The sequence below is a fragment of the Xenopus laevis genome, chromosome 2S (genome assembly GCF_017654675.1).
Source record: "Xenopus laevis strain J_2021 chromosome 2S, Xenopus_laevis_v10.1, whole genome shotgun sequence".
Taxonomy (NCBI): domain Eukaryota; kingdom Metazoa; phylum Chordata; class Amphibia; order Anura; family Pipidae; genus Xenopus; species Xenopus laevis.
In genome coordinates this window covers 18,733,187-18,754,488 of record NC_054374.1, presented here as the reverse complement: position 1 = coordinate 18,754,488, position 21,302 = coordinate 18,733,187, and the positions used below count along the sequence as shown (strand labels likewise).

The 21,302-nt window shown below is 39.8% G+C and overlaps 1 protein-coding gene across 1 annotated transcript; it reads left to right on the top strand.

The window, feature by feature from the left end:
• Window positions 1-13,864: 13,864 nt before the first annotated feature.
• cldn17.3.S (claudin 17 gene 3 S homeolog) lies at window positions 13,865-14,560 on the top strand. The gene has a single exon (XM_018248527.1). The coding sequence runs from the start codon at window positions 13,865-13,867 to the stop codon at window positions 14,558-14,560; it is 696 nt and encodes a 231-aa protein (XP_018104016.1).
• Window positions 14,561-21,302: the final 6,742 nt, after the last annotated feature.

Genomic DNA, 21,302 nt, shown 5'->3' with positions numbered 1-21,302 from the left:
AATTATCCAATGATGCTTTTTATTATGCCATATTAAATATATTTAGTTGAAGATTGCAATATTACGAGGTTGTAGTCTACTGTGTTTTTGGCACTGGGTTGCAGAGTATAATACAGAAAAGATGATTCCACTGTTTTAATGATATGAAATCTTCTGTAGGAACTGCCATTTCATTAATGGGTCAAAAGAGTGATGGGTAGTGATGGAGGAATAAATTCGCAAGACACTAATTCGCAGCAAATTTCCACATTATGCGCAAGACAATTAATTCGCAAAATTGTTGCTCGTCAAAATTAGTGTGTGCAGAAAAATTGACACACGTCAGAATTATTCGGACGTCCATTGACTTTAATGCATTTGGACCAAATAGTCGCGCATATAAAAATTGATGCTTGCGTCAACATTACTTTGACGCCCATTGACTTCAATTAGTTTTGCCCATTAGTGATGGGCAAATCTGACCCGTTTCGCTTAGCCGAATGATTGTTCCAGTTAAAAAAGGGGTCTTTGTTTTCTGAGATCTGAAGCAATTGCCCTTATTGGTGAGGCTGCCTTTGTCCTTACCAATAAAGTATCCCTGTATTTTGAGATTCTAACCCTTCTTGCCATGATTTGCCTTCTCATAAGTAAAATATCTGAGAAAGCTGCACTCAACCCCAACATGTTTAGTAGTGAGCAGTAATGGAGGCTGCTCCATGAAAAAACAAATTTTTTGCTTTTAGAGATTTTGGAACCCACCCAGCATTGTGTGCATCCATGCCATGCCTCCTATACCATTGAACTTCCTATTCACTTCTCACATACCTATTTAGTCTTAGTAATAATGAACTCTTTTGAAACCATATTCAGATTTTATTATTATATTAAACATTTACATAATGTGCTTCTTGTGGATCTGGGAATGTGAATTTATTCATTCATTCATCAGAGTAATCAGACTGATTTTGGGGTAGCGTCTGCACTGGTACAACCATGTACCACTAGGTGGAGTTGTATGTGCCCTTTAGCCGTTTTGTAACTGCTAATCTATTCAAAGCATATCTAAGGATAAGTGTAATATTAGTCACCATTATGAGTTGACAAATGACTGTAATAAAAACAAAGTGATAAACACAACACTATAGTATCCTGTGGCTAGGATTAAGGAACTGTTTTAGAAACCACAGAAAAACCTAGAAGCTCTATGTTGTTATCAGCATCTGCCAAGTGTGACCAGTCAACCTTTCATCAAGTCATTTCATGGACTCCTCCTTCTCCTCCTGTAAGATAGTCATTAGAAACTTCATCTTCTCAGAATCCTGGGACCGCCTGTCTCCTGGCAGAAGATGTAATGCAGAGATCAGAAGAATTATGGGGTTAGAGACATATAATAAACATTAAACAGAGCTTATTTAAATTACAGACATAAGACTGGTATGGTACGTTCCACCACAGCAGGTCAAGCTGTAGCCTTCTCTGCAGCTGTAACTTTCCTATGTTGTCCTCTGGTTTGGCCCAGCCCTCTATACAATGCATGGACCCTCTATTATCGTGGGATGCAGGGTAAACAACTTAGATGAACAAGGTGTCCTGCTCAGATTCCTAGAAGAACAAGAGAAATACAGTCATGACAGAAGTTCATGTCCACAGGAGATGCATCAGTGCTTTAGATTTTAGAAGATAACAAAGAGACCTTACAAAATGTTCACTCAAGTCTTTCCTTATACAAGATTCACCATCATTGCCAGTGTTTTAGGGCTTTAGAAACAAAGAATGAATTTGTATCAACCATGGACCTATTGAACACCACAGACTAGGAGTGGGGCAACAGAAGAAAGATAGCTGATAGCAAACACACTGGAATTAAAAAGAAAACTTTTTAGATGTAGGGCTCACTGCTACAGCTCTCCTGTATGGCGTATCCGTGTCTTTTTTTACTGTGCCACTTACAGTTTGACTTGGACTTGCTGAACAGGTTGAATTGGATTTCATTAAACTAACCTCACAAGGAAATGATGCAAAGTGTAATTAGTATGTCAGCAGATAATTAATGAGGTTTATTATCAGGCTCATATTACACACACAAAAACACACATTTATATTTCAACGGAACAAATGAACCAAAATTTGCCAAACAGCATAATATTAGCTCCAGGTCTAACATTATTATTAGTATAATTTTATTTATGTAATTCCAACATATTCTGATAGAATTCAGGAACAGCAAGCTGACTCTTTTTATGTTTGAAGAATGAAACTTCCATTGTTGCCACTCTGCCCTTTGCCACTAGAGGGGGTGCCACACAGGTTGTTTTGGGAATCTGGAGATGAAGGCTATTGTTAAAGACAGGAGGGTTGATAATATGAGAACCGGGTAGCTGCTGTAAGAACTCCTCCAAATTATACCTGGTGTTTCAGAGAGAAACTTTTTAAAAATCTGAAACCCAGTAGGGCATACAGAGGGTCACTTTGCACTGGTCACATGGGAGTTGCATGGGGCACCAAGTTTTTTGATGGCAGCCCTGAGAAACCAAGAGGAAGGAATAAATGAACACAAAGGTAGAGATCTTTAATGACACAATCTTTACCAATTCCATTCTTTCTTAATAGGGGACCCTTAGGAAAGTAATGATATAAGGAGCAGACCCACTGGCTGATAGAATGCCAGAGAGTATAAAGTATTTTAATAAATGTTACCTAATATAATATTAGAAAGCCTATTGTTTTAGTAGTGTTGTAAAGACTGCTGTGAGACCAAATACCTTTTTATAATTACGCTAAAACCTGTGGATGATCTTCTGTTTAGCCACTGAAAACCATTAATTATGTTTAATTATGTTAAGTGTGTCAGTCTTCTAGACCACAGTACTACTTAAATTAGTTGGTTATGTACAAGGCAACCATTTCTAATAAATGACACATTCACATGTAAAAAAGAGTTGGGGAGCAACACAAGTATGAAAAATATTCATGGGGTGCCAAATTAGGGCTGTGATTGGCTACTTGGTAGTCCCTATGTGGACAGGCAGTTTAAAGGAGGCTCTGTTTGGCAGTACACATGGTTTTTATGCAACTAAAACTTGCCTCCAAGCCTGGAATACAAAAGCAAGTTCCTGCTTTGAGGCCACTGGGAGCAACATTCAATGGTTTGGTGAGCAACATGTATGCTCATGAGCCATTGGTTGGGGATCACTGATGTAAGCAGTTATTTTCTTACTGGTATGTTGACCACATCCACCCTTATCAGGGGCGGAACTACCGGGGGAGCAGGGGGTGCGAGCGGGCCAGGGTCCCCCGGCAGTCCGCCTGCCGCATGTTCCCCGGCCAGTTCCGGGTGTACGGAGGGGGGCGGGGGCCCGGCTGTGCGTCCTGGGCCAGGGCCCGCCCCCCTCTAGTTCCGTTTCTGACCATTATGTCTTTCCTATTGTTTTATAATCCCATTACTACAATTACTTTAGAAAGGTAAAAATGTTGCGGACAAAATGCTTTAAATCACTCTATGTGCCCAGGCCCTAAATCTGTGACAGAACAGGGTTTCCCCTCTACTAAACACAATTTAGCAGGGGTAGCCTTTAGGTTTGCTCATCCCCTATACATAAACAATTGTTTGATACAACTGGGGTACACGTGTTTTTTGAGTAAAGCAGTCTGCAATTTTTATGCGTTGTTGAATGACAAGTACTTTTGGGGGTGATGCAGGGATGTGCAATATCAATATATATGTAAGAAACAATACACTTTCCAGAATTTCATTAATAAATAGTAGAACATTCTGGTGAATTAGATGTTCTGATATAATTTTTTGAAAGACTTATAAAAATAAAAGACTTATTACAAACTGACTTGTACTCTTTTTGGATTTGGAGCTATGCAAGCGTTAAAAATTCCCTTTCACTGTGAACATTGGAGTGTGGGTGAAGAGGTGATGATTATAAAGGTGATTGTTGCACTTGAGACTTCATCCTGATGAAGAAAGGGTGAACCCCCCCCCCGAAAAACCCATAAGTTTCTGAAGACTCAAACAATGCAAACAATGATCTTCAGTGAGTGTGATAATAGTGACACTTTCACTTGCTTGGGGTCCAATTGTACTTCTTGCTCCTCATGTTTGCCAGTTGGCTGCTGCTTCCTCTTTATAGAACTAATTTGCCAAACCATTGCATGCCAAATTGTTCTCAACTTAACAACTAGTGACATGGAAAAAGGTATTTAAAATGCCAGGGCTGTATGATTATATCCTTATTGACATGGAGTTGGCTGCCATCTATACTGCTGTTAGGTATGTTCTGCTTTGGGCTGTACTGCTGAACTAATAAACAAGCCACAGGCTGAAGATTCACATGTTGAACCCACAGTTGTACTCTGAATAATAAGTATTCATTTACCTATGAACCTACTTTATTTAACTGCCCTTAAGTATTTCTATAAACTTTGCCTGAGCTTCCCAACTAATTAATGGCTAATTATTCACAGAGGGACAGTCATGTAAGCAGTTTGTGTTCATCAGCTTGAATATTACACTGACCCTGAATTTTAATCATGTTTAAATTGGTGGTTAAGTAAAACAACTCAGCAGCTAAACTACTGTCATTCACCTAATGGAATTCAGAAGCTGTCCTCTGCATCTCAGTTCCAAAGGATATTCTTATAACAACAGTACTGTTTTTATGCATTATGATCTCATGGCCACAGAATTCTGACCTACTCTGCACCCTAGGTTGCTTATAGCCCAATGGCACTGGCATGTCCGAGACCATTAAACATATACTTTAAGTAACTTATGGAACATTGTTCTCATATTCAGTGCAATTCTCATAATATTGTACATTGTCCTTAAAAAATTATATTTGGGTCTACATGTCTTCATGTAATGTTTACAACTTTCTACAGTAAATGGACCATCTGAATTCTATAAAGGTCTTTCATATGATGGTGATGGAGTCACCAGGTACCCGGGGTAGCAAATAAGCAATCACCCTACTTTTTGTCTTAACTGGTCTTCATGCTCCTTGGCTCATAACAAGGTTACAGATATAAAGAAACATTAGGGTAACAGTCACCCTGATATAGATCCAAGTGTAACCAGGGCACAAATAAGCACTCATTCCAAATCTTCCCCTAACTAGTCTTCAGGCTGGGCTCCCTTAGCTCATAACAAGGTTACAGATATATAGAAACATTGGGGTAACAGTCACCCTGCTATAGTTCCAGGGGTACCCAGGGCTAAAATAAGCACTCACCCCAAATCTCCTCCTAACTGGCCTTCCGACTGTCACAGTCGGCACCCTAAATTCAGAACCAATGCTAAGCACCCTGTTCTTGGCTCTTGCTTCTGCCTTTAACAGCCCCCTTTAACCTCGGAAGGAGCCCTTGGCTAATCAAATGCCGCCAGGACTTATTAAGAGAGGTGCCAAGCGAAGGGTTCTGAACGAGCAAAGGGGCACAATGGTAAGGCAAAGTCTTTTGGGCAGAAGGTCACAGTATAAGGTGTAGACAGAAAGCGTAGTAAATTCAGGCCGGGTCGGGGCAGGCAGAGTACAAGCGGAGTCAGACAGGCAAGGGTCAAACCAGAAGGGATACAGATACAGCAGAATCGGTTACCAGGCAGGGGTCAGGATACAGAAGTCAGGATCGTCAAAACAGGCAGGGGTCACAACAGGAATCAGTTATCAGACAGGAAAACAGCATTCAAATACATTTGGAATTTGCGCCATTGCGCGCTGGCGTCAACACCTATGAAAGAGACGAATGCGTGCCGCGTGTGCCCTAAGTTACAGGAGCGGAGGAAGAGGAGCGGTGAGGCGGGCGTCCCTGCCAATGGCGTGGCGGGCATCCCTGCCGTACTGCTAGACCACCAGGGTAAGTTGTAACACCGACTGGGTCCCCTTAGATCATAACAAGATTACAGATATATTGAAAAATTGAGGGAACAATTACTCTGTACGAGGTGACAAATAGGGACAAACCCTTAGAATGGCTCATTTGTTTTCTCTCATTGTTCCTATCGTTACTTGTTTTTTATTTTTGTAATAACCTTATTACTCTATAGTTTGGTTTTATTTTCCTTAGCTATTTTCTTTATTACTTTATATAGGGTTAGACCAAGTTAAAGGCATCTGAAGTTTAGCAGTTTCCTTACAATCTGATTTCTCTACAGACTGACAGCTCTTTTTCCGAGGAGAACTCGTACTCTGTTCCATGGCTTCATTTTCAGTTTGTTGGGATATCTGCCAGTATGCCCCTGGCACACATTGGGTAACACACATACATACTGGAGCACATCAATTACAAGTGAACAAAGGTCATTTTATATTAGTTCACATTCAGGATTTTATTTGTTTTTCATGACCTCCCCACTCTCTGTTTCTTGAAACAAATAAAAGCAAAGCTTGATCCCTAAATAATTAAAAAAGTAATTAAAAAAGCATTATTCTATTTGCTAGGGAGAATATGAGCATAAAAGCTGTCCAAGTCTGAGTATGGGTATTGGGTACAACCAGTTATATGGCAAATGCTTACCTGATGACTGGCCTACCATGATTAGAATTTGCCAAATTTTTGCCTATGTAGTGTGTACCTAAATGGGTGAAATTCTTTTTAGACTGCACAGTCATATCTAAAGTGTTTTTTTTAAAGCATTAGAAATGTTCCATGTTTATTGCCCTAGTGCACCGTCATTTATGATATGTTAAGGAAGGCCTGCCAGGGAACGGCAGTATTCCACTGAATGGGTGGTGTGACCCTGCATTCTGTAGGTTGCACCAGTAAAGAAGCTGTTGACTCAAGGGCACAGAGCACAGCTCCTTCACATTCTATTCCTAAGCCAAGGAGCATTTTTGGTGTACTGTTGACTTGCAGAAAGTAATTCTAAATCCTATCCTAAACATTGTTATACATTAATACTAGCATTCAGGTTTCTTTAGTGTCAGAAGGAACAACCTAAAAGCTGTAGAACTATTTTGAGTTGGTGTGGAATAACAGTTATATTTGTCAACCACAGTCACTTTTTCATTGGCAGAAACTCTATAGGTTACATTTTTTCTATTAGTTGCTGGACATAAACTGACCTACAATAGGTTTGTTTGTTAATGTCTTAGGCAACAGTATTGTCAACCCAATGGACCATAGTTTGCCATCAATTAGAGTAAAGAATCATGTCTGAAATTGATGCCAACAGCCAACCTGGAATTGACAACTGTACCACCATCGTGCCTACTATAAGATGTCCTCTTCTGGCCTTTGTTCAATGCATGGACCTTGATGTTCACCTGCCCATCTTATGTTATTTATTGCAATTTGGCCAAGCATGGCTGTGGTCACATCAAACAAGAATCAGTTGTTCAGACAAAGCAACCTCCAGTTGGTTTGCACATGAATTAGGCTGGCATGGAACAGGTTCCAGAAATGATTATCATTATGTCCTTTACCCCTACAGAAAGAGAATGCTTTCATGGTTGTCATCAATATATAATCACTCAGCTTTACTATATTTACAACAAATTGCAGTGAGATATCCATTTAAATACGTCAAGATTCTTGATCAAGGTAGGCACCGGAATCAAATACATTGTATATATTCATTAGAGTAAGGTTGGTTTGAGCTGGATCTTAATCTGGCCACACCTGGGATGCCTGCCAGTCTTTTAACCTCTATGGCCTGACTTTTTGAATGTGCTCAGAATCAAGATGATTCCAAAAAAATATACGATTTGAAGGTGCATGCCATAAGCATGTGAATCGGTTAAAAGATTGATCTGATAATAATGACAATGATGGTGTATTCTTTGGTGTTTTATGCAAACGTTGTGATTTTTATGATTTTACCCTCATACTGTACCTTTTTGAGAGTATGTGCTAGGCACTTGTGTAGCATATCAATCCCTTTTTCTGTAAAAACAAGAAAGGAGAGCAGAAGATAGAGGTGGCCACACATAGGCTGATAAAAGCTGCCAACAGACAAGTAATCAGCCTGGACAAGCTTCCCCAATTGATATCTGGCCAAAAATCAACAGGCTTAAAATTCCAGTCGGATCCCACCACCTGCATTCCGGGCCTTGTGATCCGATTATTGGACCCTAGCGCCCACGACGGGATTATTCCGATATCACCCACTCAAGCAACCTCGCCAAATTACTGCATCTACCCACGTATGGCCACCCTAACCCAATGCTTTCCATTTGTTTTTGTTCTTATCGACTGGACACTTTTGTAGTGATTCTAACCCAAATTTTTCTAAGGGAAATTAAACTTTTTTATTTTATTTACCTTCTTACATAGCTACCAACACTGCAGATTTAAACCTCTGGACATTTAACCCAATCACTTTTTACATTTAAAGCCCAATTTCACTCAAATACATTCCCATCCCCATTTACTTTGACATAAGGTCTTACTCTTTGATTTGAGACTCTTCCAATAGAATTCAAAGAAATTAGATATAAACAGGTATGGGAGCCGTTATCCGGGAACCGTTATCAAGAAAGCTCAGAATCACGGAAAGGCCGTCTCCCATAGACTCAATTTTATCCAAAATAGATTCAAAGAACGGAGCACCGGGGAGGCCAGTTGTTAAAAATCTTGAAAAAATCAAGATTTATAGCAAAACAAACACTTAGGCTGCCCGCTTGACGCGTTTCGTGGCTCCCTGCCTCTTCATCAGAGCTTCCAGTTTTCCCTCTCCTACATTGTAACCAGAGCTGTTTTATTTTTATTACTTTTATAAACCACTTTTTATTGTGAAGATATAGGGCAGAATCCATCATTGCATAGTATCTGACCACTGACCAGATAGACTCTCACTGCTCACACAGCGAGAAGCCTGTGTTTAGAATTAAATGTTCTTTAGAAATGATATGCTTCTTGTTGTTCTGAGTGTAATTTTTCTAATACCCATACATACTTTATTTTTAAAGTTGACAACAATATGAGCATTCCATTTGTGTTCTATCACGCTATAATTATAGGTCACATTGGTAAAGTATACTCTGTCATACTATTGTCTGATGCACATGACTAGTCTGATACATAAATGAATCTTGGGCATCTAATGTTGCCACTTTGCACAGAACAAGGTCTCAAGCACCACAAGAGGAAGGTCTGAATCTTTTGATTCTTATCATCTAGAGCAAAATGGCTTGTTTCTTGGTTCAGATCATTGGAGTCCTCTGTGGGAGCATTGGTATGATTCTCACTTGGGTAATAACATTAATGCCTCAGTGGAGGATATCTATCATTGCTGAAAACAATGGACACACAATCAACCGTCTCGATGGACAATGGATCAGTCGACATGACGGGCTATGGAGAACCTGTGTCAATAACGGCCATATCTCCCAAGGGTGTAACGGCTATGATTCTGTCATATCCCTCACAACAGACTTAAAAGCCGGAAGAGTGCTGATGAGCTTTGCCGTTATGTTGACCTTGTTAGGCTTTCTCTTTTCCTTTGTTGCGATGCTGATGTCCCAATGTAGAGAGAAAAGCAGGAACGGCAAGAGATGTTTGCTGCTTACTTCTGGGATCTTTTATATTCTGAGTGTTATTCTCATCATTATTCCCGTGAGCTGGACAATGAAGAATATTATCTTTTATAGCTGCGATTCCATTGTGTGCAGAGGAGCAGTGAGAATTGAATTAGGAGAGGCCTTGTTCCTGGCTTGGCCAACTGTTGCTTTTCTCCTCGTCGGAGGGATAATAATGTGTTGGGTTTGCACATGTAGGCACCATGAAGAAAGGGGCACCTACGTCCCACCCAGAGATCAAGAAATGGTGTGCAGAGAACGTCAAACTGAAGAAGAATTATAAAGTTGTCACCGCAACCCGCACCAGGTTTAACCACTTTCTGGACTGCTACCAATGGTTTCCACCTTGCTGGCAGACAAAAACACTTGATGGACAGACATGTAAACACTTATCTTGTACCTTGTAATTATGTACATATATTGCCTTGGTATTTTGTATAATGGAATGTTACCTTTACACTGTTTGTTGTTTAATGTACAGTAAATATATATTTTTAATTTAAACAAGATCCGTTTCATGATCACTTTTAAATTCTATGTTATAGAATGTCCTAGCCTTACCAACATTTCAACTGGTATTGCATAGTTTTTGCCTTTTTCTTTCTATCAGATGGGGGTCTCTAACTCTGGTAGCCAAACAACTGTTTCTTTGTGGAGCTACAATTTTATTCTTATTGCTACTTTTTAATTACACATTTTTCTGTTCAGGCCCTCCTGTACTCATCGTCCAGTCTCTGATTCAAACAGCTGCCTGGTTGCTAGGTTACACAGGACCCTAGCAACCAGGTAGTTGCTGAAATTCCACCCTGGAGAGCTGCAGAACAAAAACATGAAAACAAATTGCAAATAGTCATAATATTACTCTCTACTCTATATTAATAGTTAGTTAAAATAAAAAACACTCCTTTAAAGGAGAACTAAACCCCCCTAAGAAGACGGAGATCTGGAAGGTGGCACCCATGAGCTCCGCTGCGCTTACTCTGCACCGATATGTGAGCAAACTCTTAGGGGCAATTTTAGGGGTAACTAACTGTGCAGGCAAGAAGCAGGGAGGGGGTATTAGTTAGGCTAGTAGGTAGGGGATTCTCTTATTGGTGGGTTTATCTCTCCTTTAAGAGCACAAAGCGCCTGCAGACAATCAGGGACTAAAAGGTTCCCTTTTGGCTTGTACCATTTGTTAATCATTCATAGGGAATTCTTCTTCACCCACTTCTAATAAGCTACTGGGGAGGGAATTTCATTTGGATCTTTTAAGGTGAGTGCATGAGTTTAGTGGGTCCTATAATTACATTTGGCCTGTCCAAAACTTGGGAGTTTGTAAAAATAAAATTTGCACAGCCATTTATTTGTCAGTGAGGTGGAAGAAAATATAGCCGAAATAACAAACCCTTGAGTGTTGTGTATATGGGAGATAGAGGGATGATATATTTCCTGGAGTTGTATTATATAGGTGAATGGGATCACTAAGAGGGAAACCTGTTATTCATAAAGCTCTAAAATATGGTAAGGCCATTCCTCATAGAGTCCATTTTAAGCAAATAAATATTTATTTATGCAGTAATAAAACAATATATCTTGGACTTCAGTAAGTAGCACTTGATGAAGGGGCTTGACCCGAAACGTTTGCTGGGATCTCACTGAAATAAAAATGAAAACAGTTTGAATTTATGCAGAAGCATTGAAGTGAGTGTGCCTTTTGTTTCTATTTTTGTGGACATTGGATGAAAGCTCTTTTTTTGCAGCAGAGCTAACATTGAGCACCTCTTATCGATATACAAGAATTATAAAAGTTCTAGCGGAGAAAAGTTTTGACATTTTGTATCTTGGACTTCATCCTAAATAAGCTGCATGAATATGTATTGGTGGCAAAACATTACTATTATCCTTTGAGTCTTATGCCACAGGGAGATGGCCTTACCATATTTGGGAGCTTCTGAATAACAGGTTTCATGCTAAGTGATCCCATGCACCAATATAATACAACTCCAGGAAATATTCCATTCTCAAACCCTCTATCTCCCATATACACAACACTTATTTTGGCTATATTTTCTTTAGCTGACAATTAGCTGACGGTGCAAATATTATTTATTACAAACTTCCAAGTTTTGGACAGGCCACATTTAACTATAGTGGAGTAGGGACTGGGCAATCTTAACCCCAAAGTTGTGTTGCCCCACCCTTGCCTCCACCGGCCATCAGAAATCATGGGGCCCCGCACAACAACATTTTCTGCCCACCCCACCAAAGTCCCACCATCAATGGCATTTGTAATGCACTGGTAAGTAAATTATGAAATACTTTTTAATGGTAGATCATCCAACCCAGAAAGAGTGGCAGAAAGAGCATAACCTATAAGTGACCAACAGATCAAACCCCATTTCTGTATATGCTAAGCAGTCTCCCAGCAAACATGGAAACCTAGTAATAAGCTAGTACTGAGTGAAAGGATTTATAGTAAAGATCCCAATTAGTGATGGGCGAATTTGCGCCGTTTCGGTTCGCCGAAAAATTCACGAATTTCGCACAAAATGGCGAAAAATTTGCGAAACGGTGAAAAATTTGCAAAACGGCGCCGGCGTCCTGTTTTAGATGCCGGCGTACGTTTTTTTGGAAATTTTTTTTGAGTTTCCAGAATTTATTCGCTGGCGGCGAATCGCGCAAATTCGCAGCGAATTCGTGCCTGCCGAATAAATTCGCCCATCACTAATCCCAATGTATTAGCAATAATAAGCAGTATGGTATGAAGATACAACTCTTTGGGTGGGTGATATTCGCCCCCAATTCAAATGACCCCCTTATTACACAAAAAAAAAGTAGGGGAAAAGGCAGCCAGAAATAGAGCCAACTTTTTCTCCATACTCCCGCCAAGCAGCCAGGGTTAGGGAGAATTTATTAATGACCACCTCAGTGCAATCATACGTCGTTAAAAGAAGCAAGCAGTGCCACCTGTCTATGCATGCATTCACCCCTATACCCCAGTAAGAGGTCTACAATCTTGTTGAAAACCCTCATCTTACAGGCACCAGGAAAGCTCTTACTTATCTGTTGCATCTAAAATTGGGACACAAAAATGATCCAAGGTCCTGATTGGCAGCGTTGCTTTTAATGTTGGTGGGATTTGCAACCCGGTAAGGAAAAAGAGGAGTATGGAGAATACCTCTAATAAAGTACATTAAGGTAAAGAGTTGTATCTTCATACCATACTTTTATTATTGATAATACATTGGGATCTTTACTATAAATCCTTTCACTCAGTACTAGCTTATATGGGGTTTCCATGTTTGCTGGCAGACTGCTTAGCATATACAGAAATGGGGTTTGATCTGTTTGTCACTTATAGGTTATGCACTTTCTGTGTTAATACAGGTATGGGATCCGTTATCCGGAACACCCTTATCCTTAGAGCTCTGAATTACAGAATGGCCATCTCCCGTAGACGCCATTAAAATGAAATAATCCAAATGTTTAAAAATGATTGCCGTTTTCCTCTGTAATAATAAAACAGTAGCTTGTGGTTGATCTAAACTAAGATATAATTAATTCTTATTAGAAGCAAAAACAGCTTTTTGGGTTTATTTAATGTTTACATGATTTTCTAGTAGACTTGAGGTATTCAGATACACAATACAGAAAGATCCATTATCCAGAAAACCCCAGGTCCCGAGCATTCTGGATAACAGGACCCATACCTGTACTTTTCACTTGGATTCCCTCCGTCTGAATGCCAACTTTGTACTGCGCTCATGAAATTTACAAGAATAAGCTAGATGTGTAGCCAAGTTTTGACCTGTACAAGGACCAACTTATACTGTGAGAATATAAACAAAAAACATTTCTGTAGGTGCATTGTGTGCTATCCCTATATTGAATGCCTTTATAGGGATCCTTACTGAGCTCAAACCTGTTGGATGTTATCATTGTGAACCCTAGTTGTGCTTTCAAAGCCAAGTAGACAACCCCAACCTTGAATCTGATCATGCAGTCCCTTCCTAGGGAAATGTTTGCATATGTAGTTTTAATATGTATTTTGAAATATCTTCTATACAGTAAATGTGTGTTTATGGATCATATTTCAGCTTACTCTATGTTGAAGCAACTTGGGTAAGATGCAGTAGCTTCCAGGCATACCAGAGACATTTCAGTGACATCACATCTCTTATGTAGTCAACAATAAAAACTCACATGTTCCATGCATGCATTTCTCTAGGTATTCATCCCATTGTTTAAGGCATGAACCTGAATATATAAATGAACCTAATCTAGAGTTTCCTCAATCAGTAGAACACAACATCATATCAGGTCTCCAGCTCTGCACTTGTGCTTCCTAAGTCCGGCCTTTCCATTGTCCTGCCTGGAAGAACATGGTTCATTTAGTGGTGCAGATCATTGGATTTCTCTGTGGATGCATCGGTATGATTCTTGTCTGGGTGATTACATTAATGCCTCAGTGGAAGGTGTCTGTCATTTTTGAAAATCAAGGATCTCTAAATATCCGACCTGATGGACAGTGGATCAGTCGCTTTGATGGCCTGTGGAGCACCTGCGTTAATCAAGCTCAGAACAAACAACAGTGTAAAAGCTATGACTCCATGGTTTCGGTCACAGAAGACCTAAAAGCTGGACGGGTACTGATGAGTTTTGCGGTTATATTGAGTTTTCTGGCCTTTATGTTCTCCTTTATTGGGCTGATGCTCACTAGATATCAAAATAAGTATGGAAAGCACTGCATTATTCTAACATCGGGAATCCTGTACATTGTGAGTGTTGTTTTGATGCTTATTCCAGTGATCTGGGTGACTACCAACATTGTCCGCCAAGCCTGTGAACCTTTATGCAAAGGAGGATTCAGGATTGAGCTTGGAGAAGCCTTGTTCCTTGCCTGGCCGGCTGTTGGATTTCTTCTTGTTGGAGGCATAATATTATGCTGGGCTTGTCCAAGTAGGCACCAACAAGAAACATGCATCTATACCACACCCCAGGATCAAGGAGTAGCTTGCAGAGTACGTCCAACACAAGGAGAACTTTCAGATTGCTACAACAAGATTGAGTATATTTAAATGCCAAAAGGATTGCCACCAAACCAACAAGGTACTCATATTTATGGAGTGGAAAAACTTTATTCATATAGACTAAAGTATTTAACTTGTATATATTGTATTACAGCTCTATAATAGATAGTTAAACACATAACTTATTCTAAACAAATATACATTATATTAAGGCAGTGCTTTTCAAACTGTGTGACTGCCTCACCTCCTCCATAAGAGGGTGCTGATCAGAGCTGGGGAACCAATCTATAAACACAGTAAAGGTGAGAATTGGAAAGAATGCTCATATGCTTTTCTACATACCCTGAATGCCCATCTTAAATGTGAATTATGGTGAATTAAGGGGTACGAATTTATTAACTGCACAGAATATTCTTGATATTATTGATGAATAGCTAATAAAGCAATACTTTCTTATACAAGGCATCTGTAATCTTACAATAAGCAAAATTTGACCTTTCCAAACGGTGGATCTCATAATAGTGCTTGATACAAAAGGTCAGAAAATCAGTGTGTATTAAGAGGGTGTTCACCTTTGACTTTTGGGGGCCGATTCACTAACTTTGAGTGAAGGATTCGAAGTAAAAAAACTTTGAATTTCAAAGTTTTTTTTGGGCTACTTCGACCATCGAATGGGCTACTTCGACCTTCGACTATGACTACGACTTCGAATCGAAGGATTCGAACTAAAAATCGTTCAACTATTCGACCATTCGATAGTCGAAGTACTGTCTCTTTAAAAAAAACTTCGACCCCTAGGTCCCCATAGGCTTGGCTAACTTTTTTTGATCGAAGGATATTCCTTCCATCGTTGGATTTAAATCCTTTGAATCGTTCGATTCGAAGGATATAATAGTTCGATCGAAGGAAATATCCTTCGATCGTTCGATCAAACTATCTGCGCTAAATCCTTCGACTTCGATATTCGAAGGATTTTAATTCCTAGTCGAATATCGAGGGTTAATTAACCCTCGATATTCGACCCTTAGTGAATCGGCCCCTTAGTATGATGTAGAGAGTGATATTCTGAGACAATTTGCAATTGGTCTTCATTTTTTATTATTTGTGGGCTTTGAGTTATTTAGCTTTTTATTCCGTGTAACAAAACATTTGTAGTCTTACACAGCATTTGTTTTTAGATGGGGTCAGTGACCCCCATTTGAAACCTGGAAAGAGAAAGACGAAGATGGCAAATAATTAAAAAAAGTAAATAATGAAGGAAAGTTGCTTAACATTTGTCATTCTACAGTATAATATACTAAAAGTTGACTTAAAGGTGAAGCACCCCTTTAAAGGATGGAGTAATGTTATAAAATGGGTAAAGTTTCCTTTAGGTCTGGTAACCCAAAGCACAATATGTATATACAGGCATAGACAATCGCACAAGAAGAATTGGATTGTATTCTAGCCCAAAAACGAATCTGTGGATACATGAAGGTTATAATAGTTCTTAGACCCAAACATAACATCAATATGTACCTAATTAATTGATGGGCAGTGTTTGGACCTCCAAATCATAGCAGCCTACTACAATTAAAGGCTGGAGGACCCAAAAGTTCATGTGTTCTAATGATGTTTATTTTTTCAGGCATAGGTAGAAATAACATTTGATCATAATTTAAATTCAATATTAAGGATAGGTAACAAATGTCCCAAAGGAAACAAATAAATCATGGGCAAGATCTACATCTACAAGGGTGAGCAGACACTGGCACTTTTTCCCACTATAATAACAGAAAAACGTATGTCTTATAAAGGAGAACTAAACCCCCTTGATAATAAAAATCACCAACCCCCTACACTCCATAGTCCCCCTCCCTGCTTCCCCCTACACAGGTGTTCACACAAGTAAATGCCCCAAAGCTGGTAAATCATTGCAAAGTCAGTGCAGCAGTCACGGGCGCCATTTTGCGGCACTTTGGTAATCTTTGGTCCCTTCTGCAATTTCTGTGGCTTTCGGCGCATGTGCTGTTGTTAAGGACCGGGATATTGCTACAACTGCGCATGTTCCGATACAGCGCTTACTTACTGAAGATTCCCGAAACGTTGAATATGGCCCCCGTGAGCTCCGCTGACTCTGCAAAGATGGGTAATTACCAGCTCAAGGGCATTAACTTGTGTGAACACCTGTGTTGGGGGAGCAGGCCAGGGGACTATTGAGGGTAGGGTTTTTTATTAGCATAGGGGTTTAGTTCTCCTTTAATCACCTAACACATTGGTCTCCAACCAGTGGCTCATGAGCAACATGTTACTCACCAACCCTTTTAATGTTGCTCCCAGTGGCTTCAAAGCAGCTGCTTATTTTTTTTTCCAGGCTTAGAGGCAATTTTTGGTTGTATAAAAACCAGGTGTACTACCAAGCAGAGTCGCCCGTAGGCTGCCAGTCCACATAGGGACTACCAATAGCCAATCACAGTCCTTATTTGGCACCCCAGGGCCTTTTTTTCATTCTAGTGTTGCTCCCCAACTCTCTTTACATTTGAATGTGGCTCATGGGTAAAAAAAAGGTTGGGGACCCCTGACCTAATAGAATAGGCATTTAGGCATAGCGCATAGTTAAGTGGTCTGCCTCTAGATCTACAGGTAATAAAACTGGTTTGAGCCCTAGTGGCTTCTCTATTATCATTAGATATTTCAGAGCAAATCATATAAAATGCCATGTAATGGATCCTCAAATTCGCTGTATAGCAACTGCCGCACAAAGTGGGGTAATAAAATGCCAGTTAAAAAAAATGATTTCAGGTGCAGTTACCCACAGCAACCAATGAGCAATTAGCTTTTCCTGTTCTACTGGACCTTTCTGGCTGCAGCAAAGCTACATAGAGCAATCTGAGACCAGCCAATCACACTGAAGAAAAGCTGCAGCAATACACCCCTTTCCATTTTTCCCTGATTTGAAAGTGTTCTGTATTTGTACACTCTATGGTCTTATACCTCTTTATGTGCTCGTCATACTTCATCCGTTAAAATGAGTATCGATGTTAAATTAAAAAACAAACAACAATAAAAATGGGAAATGCATTATTTTGTTTGAAATGAGGTGTAGAATTCTGAGTATGTTAAACAGACTTTTCTATGTACAGAACATTTGGCGTCAAAGCAATTCCAGCATTTGGCTCCGTCTCTATGATAAAGGCATTCCATGAATTCTTTTATAGTCATAGAAATAATTATTAGGCACGTGTTCAAATTATGAGGCTCGAGTTCTTCATTCATGTGTATGGTGCTTGTGACCAGATAAAAACAGGATATGATTATCCTTTAGTCATTGTTGAGATCACAAGCAAACGCTCTTCTACCTCCTGAAGGCTACTTTGTACTTTATTTTGCCTTCTTTACTTAGGAATTCTGGACCTGATCCTTGGGAGTGGCAATTGGAGTATTAACATTATTCATACTTAAATAATTACATCAAAGTGAAATATCTATCGGTCTGGGATCTCTTATATGGAAACCCAATATCCAGATACTGTAGCTCCAGATTACAAGAATGTCATCTACTCATCTCCTATTTTTTTTTTTAAAAAAACTATTTCCTTCCTTATTTCCTTTCTCTCTTATAATAAATCAGCATTTTGTACCTGTACTTGATAGTAACTGACTGGCATGAATTCATATTGGTGGCAAAACAATCCTATTGGCTTTATTTCATGTCTTAATTTTTTTAGTACACTTAGGGGCAGATTTATCAAGGGTCGAATTGAAAAATCTAATTTTTAAATTCGAATTTTGAGCTAATTTTAGTGTACTTCGACTAGGGAATAGTCCAAATTTGAATATCGAAATTTATCATGTACTGTGTCTTTAAAAATTCGACTTTGACTCTTCGTCATCTAAAACCTGCCGAATGCTGTTTTAGCCTATGGGGGATCTCCTAGAACCTACTTGGAGTCATTTGGTGGTCTTTTTTTTTTAAAAAAATACTTTGAATCAAATTAGATTCGAATGATCGAATGCAGCCTATTCACTCAAATTTTAAAAAAAAATCAGATTTTTAAATAAATTTCAGTTGGTCCTTTTTATTTGATTTTAGAGTTGATGGGAGTTTAAAAAAACTGCCATCACTTCGAAATTGGACTCTTGATAAATCTGCCCCTAAAAGTAGAACTAAACTCTAAAAATGAATATGGCTAAAAATGCCATATTTTATAAACTGAACTTATTGCACCAGGCTAAAGTTTCAGCTTGTCAATAGCAGCAATGATCCAGGACTTCAAATTTGTCACAGGGGTCACCATTTTGGAAAGTCACATGCTCAGGCTCTGAGCAGCTGTTGAGAAGCTAAGCTTAGGGCTCGTCATTAATTTTCCAGCAGAAAATGAGGTTGGTCTGTAATATAAGCTGATGCTACAGTGCTGATTATTAAATTCTGATGCTAATTGCACTGGTTTCTGTGCTGACATGTAGTAATTATCTGTATTAATTACTAATCAGCCTTATATTGTGACATTTCTATTCTATGTGTACTGTATATTGTGAGTGGGTCCCTAAACTCAGTAAGTGACAGCAGCACAGAGCATGTGCAGTGAATCAGCAGAAAAGACTATATGGAGCTACTGGGGCATCTTTGGAGACACAGATCTTTACTGCTAAAATGCCTGTGGTTGCCTTGGGCTGGTACAGAAGCCCAAAAGATAATGTACAACATTTCTAGCTGCTTCTTTAGTTAAGCTTTAGTTCTCCTTTAAGGTATGGTGATCCAAATTCCAGAAAAGAAAACCCCAAGTCCCAAGTATTCCAGATTTCTGGAAGTTTCATTTGGAGAGGTTGAACTAGATGGACTTTGTCTTTTTTTAAAATACAGCAGTGCCAGCTTTGAGTCCAAATCCACGAGAACCTTTGGTTTAATTAAACTGCCGTCGGTGCCAGAGCGAAAGAATGGAGGCTTGCTGCCTCCATCGTGCAATAATAAATAATAATACGATTTAGATGAAAGTATAGTGGTTTCAAACCAATTTGTAAGATAAGCATCAGGCTCCTTGCTTTAATAGTCTATGGGCAGGTGTTTTCTACAGAACGCAGGCAATATTACACCAGATAATTACTATATCTCACACTGTGTGATTACAAACACGACAGTTAATTATTCCTGTGTTGTGGTAGCAAGTTAAATTGTTCAGATGAACGAGCTCCTTTTTCTCCACCATCCTACCTGATCCCATTGTGGTTTCCTGTAATTACTGAATGAAAATCACCAGCGCTGCTCATAACAAAACAGCAGTTCATTATATGCTGCATCACTCATTCCAAGAATACAAACACCTTTGCTCATCTGTGATCTAACAATTTGCCATGTGACTTTGGTGAGAAGATGTTGACGGCAGGTGGTGACAGTGTTAAGCCACATTTATTTAGATCAGGCCAAATCCTCGAGATAAAGTACAGGTGTGGGATCTGTTATACAGAAACTTGTTATCCAGTAAGCTCCGAATTACAGGAAGGCCATCTCCCATTTAAATCAAATCATTCAGATTTTTTTATTTTTTTTTACTCTGTAATAATAAAACAGTACCTTGTACTTGACCCAAACTAAGATGTAACAAATCCTTATGTAGCACACCCTTGAGTGAATTTTTCCCCAGGGCCCCAGTGTACTTGTGTAACTCCCTGCAACTCCCTGTACCTGGTGTAGTTCAGTGCAGCAGGAGATTGAGTCAGACAAGTTTGTTTGCAGCAAACCTTAACTTGTTTATTTAACAAGATAGTGTTAGACAACAATAATCCCTCTAGGGCAGGGTTCCCCAACCTTTAGAATCCGTGAGCAACATTCAGACCTAAAAGGAGTTGGGGAGCAACACTAGCATAAAAAAAAACGTTCCTGGGGTGCCAAAAAAGGGCTGTGATTGGCCATTTAGTAGCCCCTATGTGGATTGTCAACCTAAATTGAGGCTCTTTTTGGCAGTGCACCTGGTCTTTATGAAACCAAAACTTGCCTCCAAGCCTGGAATTCAAAAATAAGCTCCTGCTGTGAGATCACTGGGAGCAACATCCAAGGGGTTGGAGAGCAACATGTTGCTCACGAGCTACTGGTTGGGGATCACTGCTCTAGGAGATACCAGGTGCTCCAGGTAAGCCAATATACAAGATAACTTTGTCAGAGCAGCACCAATAACAGACTCAAAAGATAATTACCACTCTCATTAGGCAATATGATGATGAACACTAAGGATAAGGTCACACTGGGCGATTCGGGGAAATTCAGTCGCCTGGCGACTAATCACCTCGTCTTTGCGGCGACCAATCTCCCCGAATGCCTTACCTCTGTCTTGCGCAGGCTAAAATTAAAAATCGCCTGCGGCATGGCACACGCGTCGCTTCGTATTCAGAAGTCGGCCGAAACTTCAGTATACCAGTGTGACCGTACTCTATTGGGTTTCACAGCCTGGGGTCTTGTATTTTGGCACCTTATTTTGCCCTCACCTTACCCACTGTATTCAGCCTGGGGTCTTGGGTAGTGATGGGCAAATTTGCGCCGTTTCGCTTCGCCGAAAAATTTGTGAATTTCGCGCGAAATTCGCGAAACGGCCGTTTTTGACGCCGGCGCCCGTTTTTGACGCCGGCGCCCATTTTTCCTGAAAATTTTTTTTGACGCCCGCAAATTTTTTCCGCGAATTTTCGCGAATTTATTCGCTGGCGGCGAATCGCGCAAATTCGCCGCGAATTCGCGCCTGCCGAATAAATTCGCCCATCACTAGTCTTGGGTCTTCAACTCACCCACTGTAGTCCCTACTCTAGTGATTTACACACCACC